Raw genomic sequence first — 15,684 nt, 5'->3', positions numbered from 1 at the left:
GGGGAATCATGGTTGGGAAAAGGGGGATGGGGAAAGGGAAGCACCAGAGAGACATTTTGTAATGATCAATAAACCAATTGTTTGGAATCAAATGATCTTGCCTGGTGTCTCCGGGCTGGGTGTGTCTGCACCCATGCCACCAGCATTCCCCTGGCACTCCTCTGCTACCTGTCCCACACCCTTCCTGGTGTTCCACCCTCCCCATTCCCAATATCCTTTGCTCCTGTCAGATTTACAACCTCACTCTCTGCTCCATGTTGACAAAAGTCTTAGGTACCCTAGCTATAGAAATGTGTCTAAGACATTTGCACAGTACGGTATATTAAAAATATTTATACTGTGACGATATTAAATCAGGAACTGGTTGAGTTATTGTGTCAGGTCATTGTTCAAGGACAGTGTCACTGTGCTGATACAATGCGTGTTTGAAGCTTGCTGTGTGGGACCGAGCTGTACACGGCCAAGTGAGTGGAAATGCTGTGAGCTGCCCTGTGGAGGGGTGAGTGTGATGAATGGGAACACTGGCTGAAGGGCAAAGCCACAGCTCTGGCTGGAAATGAAACTGAGGTTGTGATCCCAGCCTGTGGTACCATTGAAAAGCCAGAAAACGCTGGAAAGGCATTAGGTTCTGGTGGTTTTCAGACCTGAAACATTGACTCTGTTCTTTCTTCCACTGATGCTGCCCAATCTGTTGAATATTTCCTGTTTTCATTTCAGACTTCCAACATCTGTATGTTTTGAAGTCTTTGGTTGACCCAACAAGACATCAGACCAGCTTCTGGTCAGTTCTTTGCTTAGGGAGAAGTTGAATAGATTCCAGATAAAGCTGGGACATGCTGTGATTCCAGCAGTAGAACCGTCCAAGAGCAGATTGGCCAGGCTCAAGGAGATGCATGGGCTGGTCCTGTCCCTGTTTAAGTACTTCTGAAAGACCTGTTTATAAAGTGCTTTGAACTTAAGACATAACAGTAGAATTAGGCCCTTCAGCCCATCAAGTCTGTTCTGCCATTCCATCATGGCCGATTTATTTTCCCTCTCAATCCATTCTCCTGCCTTCTCCCCATAACCTTTGACTCCCTGACTAATCAAGAACCTATCAAACTCTGCTTTAAGTATACCCAATGATTTGGCCTCCACAGCTGCCTGTGGCAATGAATTCCACATCCTCTGGCTAAAGAAATTCCTCCTCATCCCTGTTCTAAAGGGACACTCTTCTGTTCTGAGACTGTGCCCTCTGATCCTAGACTCCCACACTAAAGGAAGCATCCTCTCTACATCCACTTTATCTAGACCTTTCAATATTTGGTAAATTCCACCCCCCCCCCTCAACATCATTATTCTGAACTCCATTAAGTACAGGCCCAGGGCCACCATTTTGATGTGATCAAGATGCTAAAAAATGTTGAACAAATACACTTCTCACTTTTCTTTTCACTCAGTCCTAGAAGCCCTTCTCACTATCTCCTGTTGAACAGTTCCAATACATGGAAATCTTTCCTACTCGTAAAAACATTCAATGTTTGTTAAACTAATATTAAACCTCCATATGGTCAGGTTCATTCTTGAGCTCAGGGATCAAGTTTTGGTTGCTGAAATTTATCTCACTTTAGTCCATATATCCATCCACCTCAGCTTTTATCGAATCTACCTCCACAGCTTTCGGTGGCAGGTGAGGCAAGAGGTAGAGAATTCCAGAGATGGTGTTCCTCCTTCTCCTCCAGTCCTAAGCAGATGGTCCCTTATGTTGAAACTACACTCGTAGATCGAAGCTTCCCACCGCTACCCTAAAAGGAGAAAACAAACCTACAGCAGTTGCTCTTTCAGTTCCCCCTTTGAAATTTGTATGTTTTCAAGATGTTACTCATAATTTTTTATAAGGAAGAGGTTAGGCTAATTCATAGGACAGCTTCCTTGTTCCAGGAATAGACAATAGGTGCAGGAGTAGGCCATTCGGCCCTTCGAGCCAGCACCGCCATTCACTGTGATCATGGCTGATCATCCACTATCAGTATCCAGTTCCTGCCTTATCCCCATAACCTTGGATTCCGCTATCTTTAAGAGCTCTATCCATCTCTTTTTTGAAAGCATCCAGAGACTTGGCCTCCACAGCCTTCTGGGGCAGAGCATTCCATACATCCACCACTCTCTGGGTGAAAAAGTTTTTCCTCAACTCCGTTCTAAATGGCCTACCCCTAATTCTTAAACTGTGGCCTCTGGTTCTGGACTCACCCATCAGCGGGAACATGCTTCCTGCCTCCGGCGTGTCCAATCCCTTAATAATCTTATATGTTTCAATAAGATCCCCTCTCAGCCTTCTAAATTCCAGAGTATACAAGCCCAGTTGCTCCAATCTTTCGACATATGACAGTCCTGCCATCCCGGGAATTAACCTTGTGAACCTACGCTGCACTCCCTCAATAGCAAAAATATCCTTCCTCAAATTTGGAGACCAAAACTGCACACAGTACTCCAGGTGTGGTCTCACCAGGGCCCTGTACAGCTGCAGAAGGACCTCTTTGCTCCTATACTCAATTCCCCTTGTTATGAAGGCCAGCATGACATTAGCTTTCTTCACTGCCTGCTGTACTTGCATGCTTGCTTTCAGTGACTGACGAACAAGAACACCTAGATCTCGTTGTGCTTCCCCTTTTCCTAACTTGACTCCATTTAGATAATAATCTGCCTTCCTGTTCTTGCCACCAAAGTAGATAACCTCACATTTATCCACATTAAACTGTATCTGCCGTGCATCTGCTCACTCACCCAGCCTGTCCAAGTCACCCTGCATTCTCATAACATCCTCCTCACATTTCACACTGCCACCCAGCTTTGTGTCATCGACAAATTTGCTAATGTTACTTTTAATTCCCTCATCTAAATCATTAATATATATTGCAAACAGCTGCGGTCCCAGCACTGAACCCTGCGGTACCCCACTGGTCACCGCCTGCCATTCCGAAAGGGACCCGTTAATCGCTACTCTTTGTTTTCTGTCAGCCAGCCAATTTTCAATCCATGTCAGTACTCTGCCCCCAATACCATGTGCCCTAATTTTGTCCACTAATCTCCTATGTGGGACTTTATTAAAGGCTTTCTGAAAGCCCAGGTATACTACATCCACTGCCTCTCCCTCGTCCATTTTCATAGTTACATCCTCAAAAAATTCCAGAAGATTAGTCAAGCACGATTTCCCCTTCGTAAATCCATGCTGACTCGGACCAATTCTGTTACTGCTAGTGAATTAATAGTGAATTCTTCTTTCCTCCTCCTCATGCATGTATTGTTCCTAAACTTCCCTGTGCAGTTTAGCAAGGCTTCAGTACTGCATTTCACTTGCACTGAAGTCCAATACCCTATTGACCTATTAAGTTGTTTTATACAAAACTTCTACTTTCTTTTCTTCCGAACAAATGGATAAATTCAAGCTTTGATGTATTACAAACTTGAGCACTATGGAAGAAAGGGAAGGAGGAGGGGCACAGAGGGCTTTCTCCCCCCCCCTTTTTTTCCATTCCCCATTCTTGTCCCCCTTTCACCCTTTCTCTTCTCCTCACTACTCATCACCTCCCTTTGGTGTCCTCCTCTTTCCCTTTTTTCCATCTATGGTCCACTGTCCTCGCCTATTAGATTCCGTCTTCTTTGGCCTATTACTTCTTACGTCTATCGCCTCCCAGCTCCCCACCTCCCCCACACACCCACCTTCCCCTTCACCTAGTCTCACCTGTCACCTGCCAGCTTGTACTCCTTCCCCCCCCACCCCACCACCACCTTATTCTGGCTTCTTCCCCCTTCCTTTCCAGTCCCGATGAACCGTCTCAAACTGAAACTTTGACTGTTTATTCCCCTCCATAGATTCTGTCTGACTTTCTGAGCTCCTCCTGCATTCCCACTGAGACCCTCCCCTTGTTGTCCTGTTGGAGACCTGAGTTCTTTACAGTTGTCCTTTTCATTTAGTTCCCATGTAAAGGTGTAACTGGTTCCTGATGCTTCTTTCCAGATACAGCTTGTCTACTTGTGACTTGCTTCTTCATGCTCACTTGATATCTAGAATGACATAGTACGAGGAGGTTTGGCAAGCTCTGAGAGTCAGCAATGTGATGAGGACTGGATAATCCGTTATTAGTGATGTTGATTGAGAGATGAATATTGGCCAGAAGGCCAAGGAGATTATCTCATGTTTTCCTCAAAATGGTGGCATGAAATTCTTTGCAACCACCTCTGAGAAGGAATAGGCCTTCAGTATCACATTGAAGAGCTCAAACAACTTTTATTTATGTTGATATACAGTGTGGAACAGGCGCTTCAAGCCCCCCCCCCCAGCAAACCCCCTATTTAATCCTAGCCTAATCCCGGGCCAATTTACAATGGCTAATTAACCTACCACCCCTTGTGTCTTTGCACTGTGGGAGGAAACCGGAGCACCCGGAGGAAACCCATGCAGTCACGGGGAGAGCGTACCAACTCCTTACAGGCGGTGGCGGGAATTGAACCTGGGTCGCTGGTACTGTAAAGTGTTGTGCTAAATCACTACACTACCGTGCTGCCCACTTTGAGTGCGATTTGAACACATGACCTCTGAGAATGTTAGCAACTGAGGTAAAGTAATTCTGTCCAATTAGTCCACTTGAATATAAGTGGGAAACACATCTGTAGTGGTTGGGTTTCAAATTTAGAGAAAACATTGGTCCTCCTGCTTTTTATAAGCTGTATATTTGAACATTATAAAGGCATTTGGATTGATCCCTGAATCCACAAAGGACCTTGTGAGTATGCAAGGTTTGAAGTTAATTTCTAACTGTGCTGTTACTCTGGACTGGCCTTCAGGATTTTGCTTAGTTTTGCAAATGCTGCAGATATGTTTGGATAGTGGGGGAAAAAGTTGGAGTTGGAACAAATTAGTTGAAGTAAATGAACTCGGAAACGAAGCATAGAACTAATGACAAATACAAATAATTTACTGCAATAACATGTTGTTGTGTCAGGAGTAGCGTGTGGGGGGTGCCATATCTTGCCCTATCAGCATGTTATGTAATTATTTCTCCCTTGTGCTTGTTTACTGCCTCGTAAATTGAACCTGTGCTATTTAGTTAAATCACTCCTTGTGTTAGTGAGTTCCAGATACCAGACTGAGAGTGTCGGAAGGGTGGCTATTAATGGAAGTGGTTTGGGTACAGTTGGTTGGTTGTAATTTTAGTCAATGAGAACAGTGCTGTTAAGGGTGGGGTGGAGGAGAGATACTGCTGGAGTATAAGTGGGGAGTTTAATCGCGTGACATTATAATAACTCTCTGATCAAATCATCCTCAATTTTCTGACCAGTAAGGATAGGTGGTTACACCAGTGCCATGGTTAGTCTCAACAATGGTGCACCATAAGCCCCCGACTCTACACTCACAGTGTGGCCAGATGCTGCTCCAGGTTTGTAGTGGGCTGCATCTCAGATAATGATGAGTCAGAGTACAGGAAGGAGGTCGAGTGCTTACTGACTTGGTGTTGTCACCAATGAACTGGAACCTGACAACTCGCACTCATTCCTCAACCGTGCTTTGTTTACTTGTGTGCAAGGAGAACAGTGTGGCCCGTCACCACACGGTTCTGACGTTTGAACAAAGAAATGGCATTTTATACAAAAATTGACAAGATGAATATAGATATTGATCCAATAGAAACTTCAGGTACTTTTGAATTCCATAATTGGCGTATTTAAGTACCAATCCTAATAGATATTTTAGGTGCTAATATCCATTTAAATCTTGTGGTAAAGGTCAATAATACTTGAGAGTTAGTAAAATAACGATCCAATAATTAGTGTTGCCCTCAAATCCTTTATTTACATCTTTATCCAGTCTTGGTACACTTAGTGACTTTGGTTCCAAGGATTGAACATAAAAACTGTGCAAAGGAGAGTTGGGGTTTGAAGGCCATGTTCAGCCTAAGTGACTGCACTACATCTGCACACTGTCCCTCTCAGCTTATCATTTTGACTCTTGCTTTACTGAACTTCCACACTCACAAAAGGCTGTACAAAGTGTCTGCACTCTGTTCTGCCAACTTACAGTTTTAACCCTTGCCTTGCTGTAGCCTTCCCTCCAATGTCAGTAAAACAAAAGAGCTGGCCACTGACTTCAGGAAGGGGGTGGTGCACGTGCTGCTGTCATCAGCAGCAGCTGAAGTTCAGAGGGTTGACAGTTTCAAGTGCTCAGGAGCTAAGATCACCAACAGACTGTCCTGATCCAACCATGTAGGTGTCGTGGCCAAGAAAGCTCACCAAAGCCTCTACTTCCTCAGTAGGCTTAAGAAATTTGGCATATCCTTGCCAATTTTTGTCGATCTTTGTGCAGCCTGACCAGTGTCTTATAAAGACTCAGCATTATCTCATTGCTTTTATATTCTATTCCCCTTGAAATAAATACCAACATTGCATTTGCCTTCTTTACCACAGACTCAACCTGTGAATTAATCCTCTGGGAGTCTTGCACGAGGACGCCTAAGTCCCTCTGCACCTCTGATGTTTTAGTTTTCTCCCCACTTAGATAATAGTCTGCACTCTTGTTTCTTTTACCAAAATGCATTATCATACATTTCCCAACACTATTCCATCTGCCACTGTTTTGCCCATTCTTCCAATTTGTCCAAATCACATTACTTCCACCTACCCTTCCATCTATCTCCATACCATCTGTAAATTTTGCCACAAAGCCACCAATTCCATTATCCAAATCATTGACAACGTGAAAAGTAGCGGACCCAATACTGACCCTTGGGGAACATCACTAGTCACTGGCAACCAACTAGAAAAGGCCCCTTTTATTCCCACTCACTGCCTCCTGCCTGTCAGCCATTCCTCTATCCATGCCAGTATCTTTCCTGTAACACCATAGGATTTTATCTTGTTAGCAGCTTCGTGGGTAGTACCTTATCAAATGCCTTCTGAAAATCTATGTAAATGACATCTACTGCCTCTTCTTTGTCCACCCTGTTTGTTACTTCTTTGAAGAATTCTAGCAGATTTGTCAGGCAAAATTTCCCTTTACAGAGCCTGATGGTTGAGGGGTAGTATCTGTTCTTGAACTTGGTGGTGACCCTTGCTTTTTCTTCACAAACATCCACGAAAACAGAGGAATGCCCCAAATAATGAATGACAGTTAAATGTTAGAACCCCAAAGTCACCCCCCCCCAGCTCACCTCTCTCCTGCGCGCAAGTGGCGGCAAACACGATCCCCCCTTCTCCCACCGGCAAAAAAAAAGTGGGAAGAGATTCGACAAAAGGAGAAAAGGGTAAGAGCTGAGAAAGGAAAAAAGAAATTCTGCTTGGTGAGGAGAAGCTGGTATGATGAATGCTTCTGGACTTTAGACTGTGGAGTGCAGAGGACTCTGGGATCTGTGACGTTGCAGGTTGTTTGAGGAGCGAGATGGGTAGTGATGGTACAGAGGAGGGAGATCTTCAGAGAATATGTAGTTGGTGACCTGAAGTACCAAATGGGAAGGGACAATCCAGGGCATTTGTTAAATGAGGTATATAAACAAAAACGATTAAGTGAATGGGTGCAAGAATCAGGTTTAATATCACTGGCATATGTTACAACATTTGTTAACTTTATGGCAGCAGTAAAATGTAATACATGATAATATAGAAAAAAACTGAGTTACATTAAATAGTTAAGTTAAAATAACTAGTGCAAAAAAAAACACAAGAAATAAAGAAGTGTTGAGATAGTGTTCATGGGTTCATAGAAATCAGATGGCAGAGGGGAAGAAGTGGTTCCTGAATCATTGAGTGTGTGCCGTCTTCCTTCCTGATGGTAACAATGAGAAGAGGGCATGTCCTGGGTGGTGGGGGTCCTTAATGATGGGAGCTGCCTTCCTATGGCACCGCTCCTTGAAGATGTCTTGGATACTACGGAGGCTGGTACTCGTGATGGAGCTGACCAGTTTTACATGTTTCTGCAACTTACTTTGATCTTGTGCAGTAGCTCCCCCCCATACCAAACAGTGATGCAGCCAATCAGAACGCATCATACATTACAATAAGTGTCCAATCCACTACAGATGACTGATAATTTCAAAAAGTGACTTGAATCTCATAACTTTGGGCAAATACCAAATACTTTATTGCCATATCTCTTTATAGTCACTGTCCGACACAGGAAGTATAGCAGCCCTTTTGTACACAGCAAACCCTGCCAACTTCACACACAAAATGCTGAAGGAACTCAGCAAGTCAGGCAGAATCTATGGAGGGGAATAAACAGTCGCCGAGAACTTTCACCTGACTTGCTGAGTTCTTCCAGCATTTTGTGAATGTTGCTTATGATTTCCAGCATCTGCGGAGTGTTAATCACTTCTTTCGTGATGCTTGTGAGGGGTAAATTTTGGCAAGGACAGAGAGGAAGAAGTATTCTTATGGAATCTACATTCACTGGCAGCATCTCCAAGTTTGCTGATGACATGAAGCTGGGCGGCAGTGTTAGCTGTGAGGAGGATGCTAAGAGGATGCAGGGTGACTTAGATAGGTTAGGTGAGTGGGCAAATTCATGGCAGATGCAATTTAATGTGGATAAATGTGAGGTTATCCACTTTGGTGGCAAGAACAGGAAAACAGATTGTTATCTGAATGGTGGCCGACTAGGAAAAGGGGAGGTGCAACGAGACCTGGGTGTCATTGTACACCAGTCATTGAAAGTGGGCATGCAGGTACAGCAGGCGGTGAAAAAGGCGAATGGTATGCTGGCATTCATAGCAAGAGGATTCGAGTACAGGAGCAGGGAGGTACTACTGCAGTTGTACAAGGCCTTGGTGAGACCACACCTGGAGTATTGTGTGCAGTTTTGGTCCCCTAATCTGAGGAAAGACATTCTTGCCATAGAGGGAGTACAAAGAAGGTTCACCAAATTGATTCCTGGGATGGCAGGACTTTCATATGATGAAAGACTGGATCAACTGGGCTTATACTCTCTGGAATTTAGAAGATTGAGGGGGGATCTGATTGAAACGTATAAAATTCTAAAAGGATTGGACAGGCTAGATGCAGGAAGATTGTTCCCGATGTTGGGGAAGTCCAGAACGAGGGGTCACAGTTTGAGGATAAAGGGGAAGCCTTTTAGGACCGAGATGAGGAAAAACTTCTTCACACAGAGAGTGGTGAATCTGTGGAATTCTCTGCCACAGGAAACAGTTGAGGCCAGTTCATTGGCTATATTTAAGAGGGAGTTAGATATGGCCCTTGTGGCTAAAGGGATCAGGGGGTATGGAGAGAAGGCAGGTACAGGGTTCTGAGTTGGATGATCAGCCATGATCATACTGAATGGCGGTGCAGGCTCAAAGGGCCGAATGGCCTACTCCTGCACCTATTTTCTATGTTTCTGTGAATGAAATATCTCATTGTCCACACCAATATGAACGCTGTAAATCTAGACTTGTGTTTCAGAGGTGAGGAATCCAAATCCACAGATGTAACTTTGAGAATTTGTTAATCTCAAAGTGAAAAGATGGGTTCTCTAAAAATGAACATAACATCTTCTGAATATTGGGCAACTTGATATCCCTACCAAGTTACCCATTTTAGCTCCTATATGATGCCAGTCTCATGACTAATATGTTATTCAATTGTATTAAACTGCCAGTTCCTGGACAAAGGGTGAGTGACTATTTGACAGTGAGCATAATTTCCTAAAAAAAACAATTAACTCTTTCATAGTTTCTGATAAAATTAATGGGTCTCCTTACAGCACACTTCCAGGATGTTGGGAAATTAGCCATTTATTCAGAACTGATACTTAAGTTTGTATTTGCTATAACATACTGGAAGGCATTTAGACCGTTTCTGACTTTGTCAGTTCTTAGAGCAATCTCATTTCCTCTGTAATTCCCCTGTAACTCATTCCTTGTCATATCTGTTCATTATTGCAGCCCCTCCCTAATTCTCTCAGTTCCCCCTATATAAAGCGCAATGTACAGGAGATAATTAGTCTACCAATTAACATGTTGTTGGAATGTGGGAGGAATCCAGAGCACCCAGGGGAAGCCTACACAATGCAGGGAGAACGTGAAAACTCTGCACACAGACAGCAGCAGTTGAACCTAGTTTGCTGAGGCTGGTGAGACAGCTGTACTCCCTGTAGTGGCACTGACCCACTTCTTGTCATAAAGGTTAAATATTAAAATCAGATGGTATGTCCCATGCTGAGTGTTTGAAATGATACTGCAAGGAATGTTAGCGTGGGCAAGTAGGGACATGTTTGGGCGATAACATTCTGCTATGCCAAGAAATAGAATTATCTTATTGACTATGAACTTGCTCTTTGGGGTTTGGCCCAAGAAACGTCATAAATACTTGGCACCACAATGCACTGAACTGATGAAATGGTCCGTATGCAAGTTAGGTGAAATATTTGATCCTGATGAAGGGTCTCGGCCTGGCCTGCTGAGTTCCTCCGGTATTTTGTGTCTGTTGCTTGGATTATTTCATATGACTAGTTTTGCATTTTGAGATTGTGAAACATTGGGAAATTGTTTCGATGTTATAATTGTTGATTAACAGGGTTTGGGGTAATCGGGGAAGAAAAGCTGAGGTGAGGTGAGAAGATTCCTTTTCCCCAGTGTAAGAAAATGGTGCGTGATAATTCCATAACAAGTTTCCATACGGATTTCAAACTGTATCACTGAAGGATTGGAATTGCAGAGCTGTAATGAAAGAATAGGGGAAGGGATTAACTGGATAACTTTTCCAAAGAGATGGCATGTGCAATATTAGGCACAGAAATAGATCCTTTGTCCCGCTGAGTCTGTACTGACCATTGAGGACTCATTTACACTAATTCTATTTTTCACTCCCCACATTCCCATCTAGCCCTCTCCTTCGCACTCAAGGCAACTTGCAGCGGACAATTAACACCCCAATTTTTATGCTTTTGGGATGAAGGGTGTTTTCTCATGGTCACAGAGAGAATCTCTGTCTGTGCCTGACACACAGACAGCACTGGAGGCAGGGATCGAACCTGTTCACTGACCTTAAGCTACATCGTCTGACCGAATCTCAGGCAGATATCCCATTCACTCAAAGTGTGGTTTGAAGGGACAGTTGTTGGATTCAGGTTTCAGCTGGAATGACCTTGAAACTTGTAGCTTGACCTAAAACCTTGAAACATATTTTGTGGTGCTAATATTTGTATGTGCCAAAAGTACTGGTGTGAGGTGTTTATCTGTACTTTGCAGCTAGTGATTGTTCTGACATTGTATTTCCTGCAGTATTTAGAGCACGAGATGCTAATTGATAAATTGTAATCTGAGCCCAGCTAGTGGTACCACCTCTTCAGTCTTTTACCCAGTTGATCCTGTTCGCCACAATGCTGAAAATAAAACTCCCATGACTCACTTGCAGTTGACTCAATAGTTGCACAAAAAAAAAATTGTTTTTCACTAGGCTAAGTTTGGATGAAGCAGGTTGCTTTTGTTAATCACACTGGCTTCACATTAAGATTAATTGCCCTTATTTCTAGGACCTGGGCAGTATTGTTGGAGACATACAGTGTTTGTCAAGGATTAACTTTATTTTCCATTTACCCTTACATGTATTGGGCATTTGCTGTGAAGTGTTGGTCAGGGTGCAACATGTAACGAAAAACAACATTCAACAATTATAAAGTATAAAGAATTATATAAAAATAAAGTTAAAGTACAAATATGGAATCAAATGTGCATAAATAACAGCATGTATTTATAGTTCAAAGTAAATTTATTAAAGTACATGTATGTCACCGTACACAACCCTGAGATTCATTTTCATACTCAATATAACCAATAACCATAATAGAATCAATGAAAGCCTGCACCAACAGGGCAGACAACCAGTGTGCAAAATGTAACAAACTCTGCATGCACCTACAAAAAGAAAGAAAAATAATGATAATAATAAATAAACTATAAATATTGAGAACATGAGATAAAAGAGTCCTTGAAAGTGAATCCATGGGTTGTGGGAACATTTCAGTGATAGAGCAGGTGAAGTTACCCCCTCTGGTTCAAGAGCCTGATGGTTCAGGATTAAAAACTGTTCCTGAGGCTTCTGACCTTTGTCCTGATGACAGCAGCAAGAAGAGAGCATGGGGGTCCCTGATGATGGATGCTGCTTTCCTGCGACAGCACTCCATGTAGATGTGCTCGATGGTGGGGAGGGCTTTACCCGTGATGGACTCGGCCATATACACTACTTTTTGTGGGATTTTCCGTTCAAGGACATTGGAGTTTCCATACCAGACCTTGATGCAGCCAGTCAATATACTCTCCACCACACATCGATTGAAGTTTGTCAAAGTTTTAGATGTCATGCTGAATCTTCACAAACTCCTATTGAATTAGAGGCGCTGCTGCGCTTTCCTCATAATTGTACTTGCGTGCTGGGCTCAGGACAGGCCCTCTGAAATGATAACGTTGAGGATTTTAGAATTGCTGACCCTCTCCACTTCTGATCCTCGATAAGGACTGGCTTGTGGACCTCCTCTTGAACTCAATAATTAGCTCCTTACATTCTAAGTGTTTACAGGGCAGTGCAGTAATGGGGGGGGGGGGCTAAATAGAATGGTTGATCAGATTTAACTGCATGGGGGAAGAAACTGTTAAAATGGTGTGAGAGCTTTATTTTAATAGCTGTACAGCATTTTCTAGGAGGGAGCTTTTAGAAAAGGCAGCTTGCTGAGTGGATGGCGTCTGCAATGATTTTCCCTGTCTACTTTTTTGTCCTGGACGCATACAAGTCTTGCAGTGATGGTAGACTGCAGCCAATTACCTGTTCTGCTGACCTGATAGCTTGCTGTAGTTTTTGGCTATTGTGAGAGGATATGCTGCACAAAACCAGACAGTAATAGCTGTTGTGAGGATGCTTTCTATGATGATAAAATGCAGAATTGCTCTAGTATGTTCTGCGGAAGATAGAATTTTACCAGCTGCCACAAGAAGTACATCCTCTGCTGAACCTTTCTGTTAGTGAAGTGGATGTGGTTCTCCCACATGGGGTCTTGTGAAATAATGGTGCCCAGGAACCTGTTAAAATGGTGCTAATTATAGAGTGGTTGATGATTGGGCGGTGAGGAGACACATTTCACTTGAAATTGAATATGCATCTCCATGGCTTTGAGGGCATTCAGCTCCAAGCTGCTGTGATTGCACCAAGACAATAGGTTGCTTATTTGTTGATGGTAGTTGGATTAGTCATCTCCTGTAATTAATCTAATGTCAGTAGATCATTGGAGTGCAGTCATTGGTGTAGGTAGAAAATAGGAGATGGGAGGGAACACATCCATGTGGTGCTCCAGTGCTGAGTCTATCCTGAGTTGTTACAGGATCAGGGAGGCCAGTCTGACAACTTCTGTTCACTATCATCACACCCACCATTGTGCTCAGTCCTATTTATCAAATCTTTTTGTGTTTGGGAGCTATCATTGCATTTTTCATGACAGTGTTTCCATATCTCATTAAAGTTAGTGTATTAACAGCGGTTGGTCTAGGTAAGTTTCGGTGCGGGGTGTAATGTGAGAATGGTTTGAGAAGTGAGGTCTTTCCTATTGGTACCTGGAGTCAAGGATGATGTTTCTTTATACCAGGCCACCTTGTCCTCTCTCAGAGGAGAGAAATCTCCCCCATTGTCATATTCCACATTCTTCAACCAATATCCTCATGGCAGACAATATGCTCAATGTCTCATTGCTGTTTACTACAGAGACTTGCCCACTGGGATGGATCATTATTTCTGTTAGAATATTTGCCTTCATGTGGTACTAGAAATAGGAACAAAAGAGTGGGTGAATGTTCTGTGGAACAGCAGAAACAAGCTAGGCAATCTTTGTCCCAAACAAGTTGCTAGTATTTCACTTAGTTGCTTTTTGTCCCATATCCAACCCTTTCCTTTTCATATACCTGTTCAAATATCATAATTGTACTCGCCTCTACCACTTCCCCGGCAGCTCATTCCACATATTCACGTGAAAAGGTTGTCCCTTGAGTTCTCTTAAAATTTTCCGCTCTCACCTTAAACCTAATCGCTCTAGTCTTGGACTTCCATAATCTGGGGAAAAGACTTTGGCTGTTCATCTCATGATCCGCCTGTTCATCTATGACCCTACGTGATTTTCCCTCAACCTCCTACACCCCAGGGGAAAAACAGTCCTAGCCTATCCAGTCTCTCCTTATTCCCATTATCCATGGTAGGATGATTGAGGTTTTGACTGCTTTTAGACTATTAATACAAGTGGTCTTTCTAAGGGAGGCTCCCTCCAGATTGGCAGCATCTGCTAAAGGGTGAAGTGTTCTTTTTTTAAGAGATTGCCTTTACCCATTCCTTGTGACCAATGAATGGTTACTTCTGTTGTAAACGATGTTGTAAATGATGAGTGTATGTTTAAAAATAATGTCAAGGAAGTATTCACAGGAATTAAGATTTATGCAAAGTGAAGTTAATAATCAGAACATTAGCTGTTGTGTAATAGTTGAATACACAGGAACTGTGCATTTGCACAGTACATGACTCTTATCTGAGAAACTGTAACTCTGTACATTTGTGAAGTGAGTGGTGCTAATCTTGCTGAACGGTGATCTATTTCCTGTGCAGGTATCGGCAATGTTGCTGGTGTTCACATGTACACAGAAGGCAATGTTGAGGCCCGAAATGGCACCGAGCGCCGTCTAAAGTGCACATTTCAATCCAGCTCCCCTGTTGGGAAACAGACGACTGTTACCTGGTCCTTCCGACCCGAGAACGGTGGCACTGAGGAAGTTGTGAGTATTCTGGGTGGAGCTCCAGCACAAAATGAACTCTCGGACTGGGAATGCACCGACAGAACAACACAAGCTCAGTGTTACTTTGATTAATCCCTTCCCAACAGGTGTCTCCTGCCCCAAATACTGTGGCTTGGACTCGCTTCACTAGATACGGTTTGAATCCTGTGCCACACAAACTGCATGTCTCCGGCAAGACCAGCATTAGAGTCATTGAGGTTAGAAAGCATAGAAACAAGTCTTTTTGCCTAATTCGTCGATGCCGAGCTAGGAATCTCCCTGAGCAATCTCCTTTGCCTGCATTTGGCCAATATTCCTCTTACTCTATCCTAATCACACCCACCACCACCACTCCTTCTGGCAGCTGGTTTCAGATACCCCTTGCCTTCTGTGTGGGAAAGCTTGCCTCTCATATCATTTATAAATTGTTCCCTCTCGCGCTAAACCTGCGCACGCTAGTTTTGTGGACACAGCTCAGCACATCACAAAGGCCAGCCTCCCCTCTCCGGACTCTGTCTAAACTCCTCATCTCGTTAGTAAAGCAGCCAGCATTTTAAAACAATATTTTTTTAAAATTCTACCTATATTTCACATATACAAATAAACAATAATAATTAAACTAAATAGTGAAACATGTCATCATGTTTTTCACCATCAAAGGAAAAGAAATATAACATTACACATATTTCACATATTTAACAAAACAAAATAAAAACACGTCAGGAAAAAAAACCCGTAAAAGCACTCAACAACAAGTAGCTATTTCAAAACGACTGTGCACCTTGACGTCCAAGAAAGTCCAATAAAGGTTTCCACACATTTTCAAATTCTCCTGCCCTTCCTCTGGTTCTCCTTCACCCATACATGTATGGAAGGTATATCCATTTTTCTCCAAGATAAATTTATCATCCTCCTG

General features: G+C 43.1%; 1 protein-coding gene across 4 annotated transcripts in view; it reads left to right on the top strand.

The window, feature by feature from the left end:
• Positions 1 to 15,684, top strand: part of LOC134341001 (myelin protein zero-like protein 2) — a 29,118-nt gene that overhangs the window by 1,330 nt on the left and 12,104 nt on the right. For all 4 annotated transcript variants that reach the window (XM_063038681.1, XM_063038680.1, XM_063038684.1 and 1 more), the window contains exon 2: positions 14,602 to 14,768. In XM_063038681.1, the coding sequence (XP_062894751.1) occupies positions 14,602 to 14,768 (167 nt within the window). The remainder of the gene's footprint in view (positions 1 to 14,601; positions 14,769 to 15,684) is intronic.

Source organism: Mobula hypostoma, chromosome X2, assembly GCF_963921235.1.
Source record: "Mobula hypostoma chromosome X2, sMobHyp1.1, whole genome shotgun sequence".
Taxonomy (NCBI): domain Eukaryota; kingdom Metazoa; phylum Chordata; class Chondrichthyes; order Myliobatiformes; family Myliobatidae; genus Mobula; species Mobula hypostoma.
The sequence above is the reverse complement of the archived record's forward strand: the minus strand, read 5'-3'. Positions and strand labels throughout refer to the sequence as shown.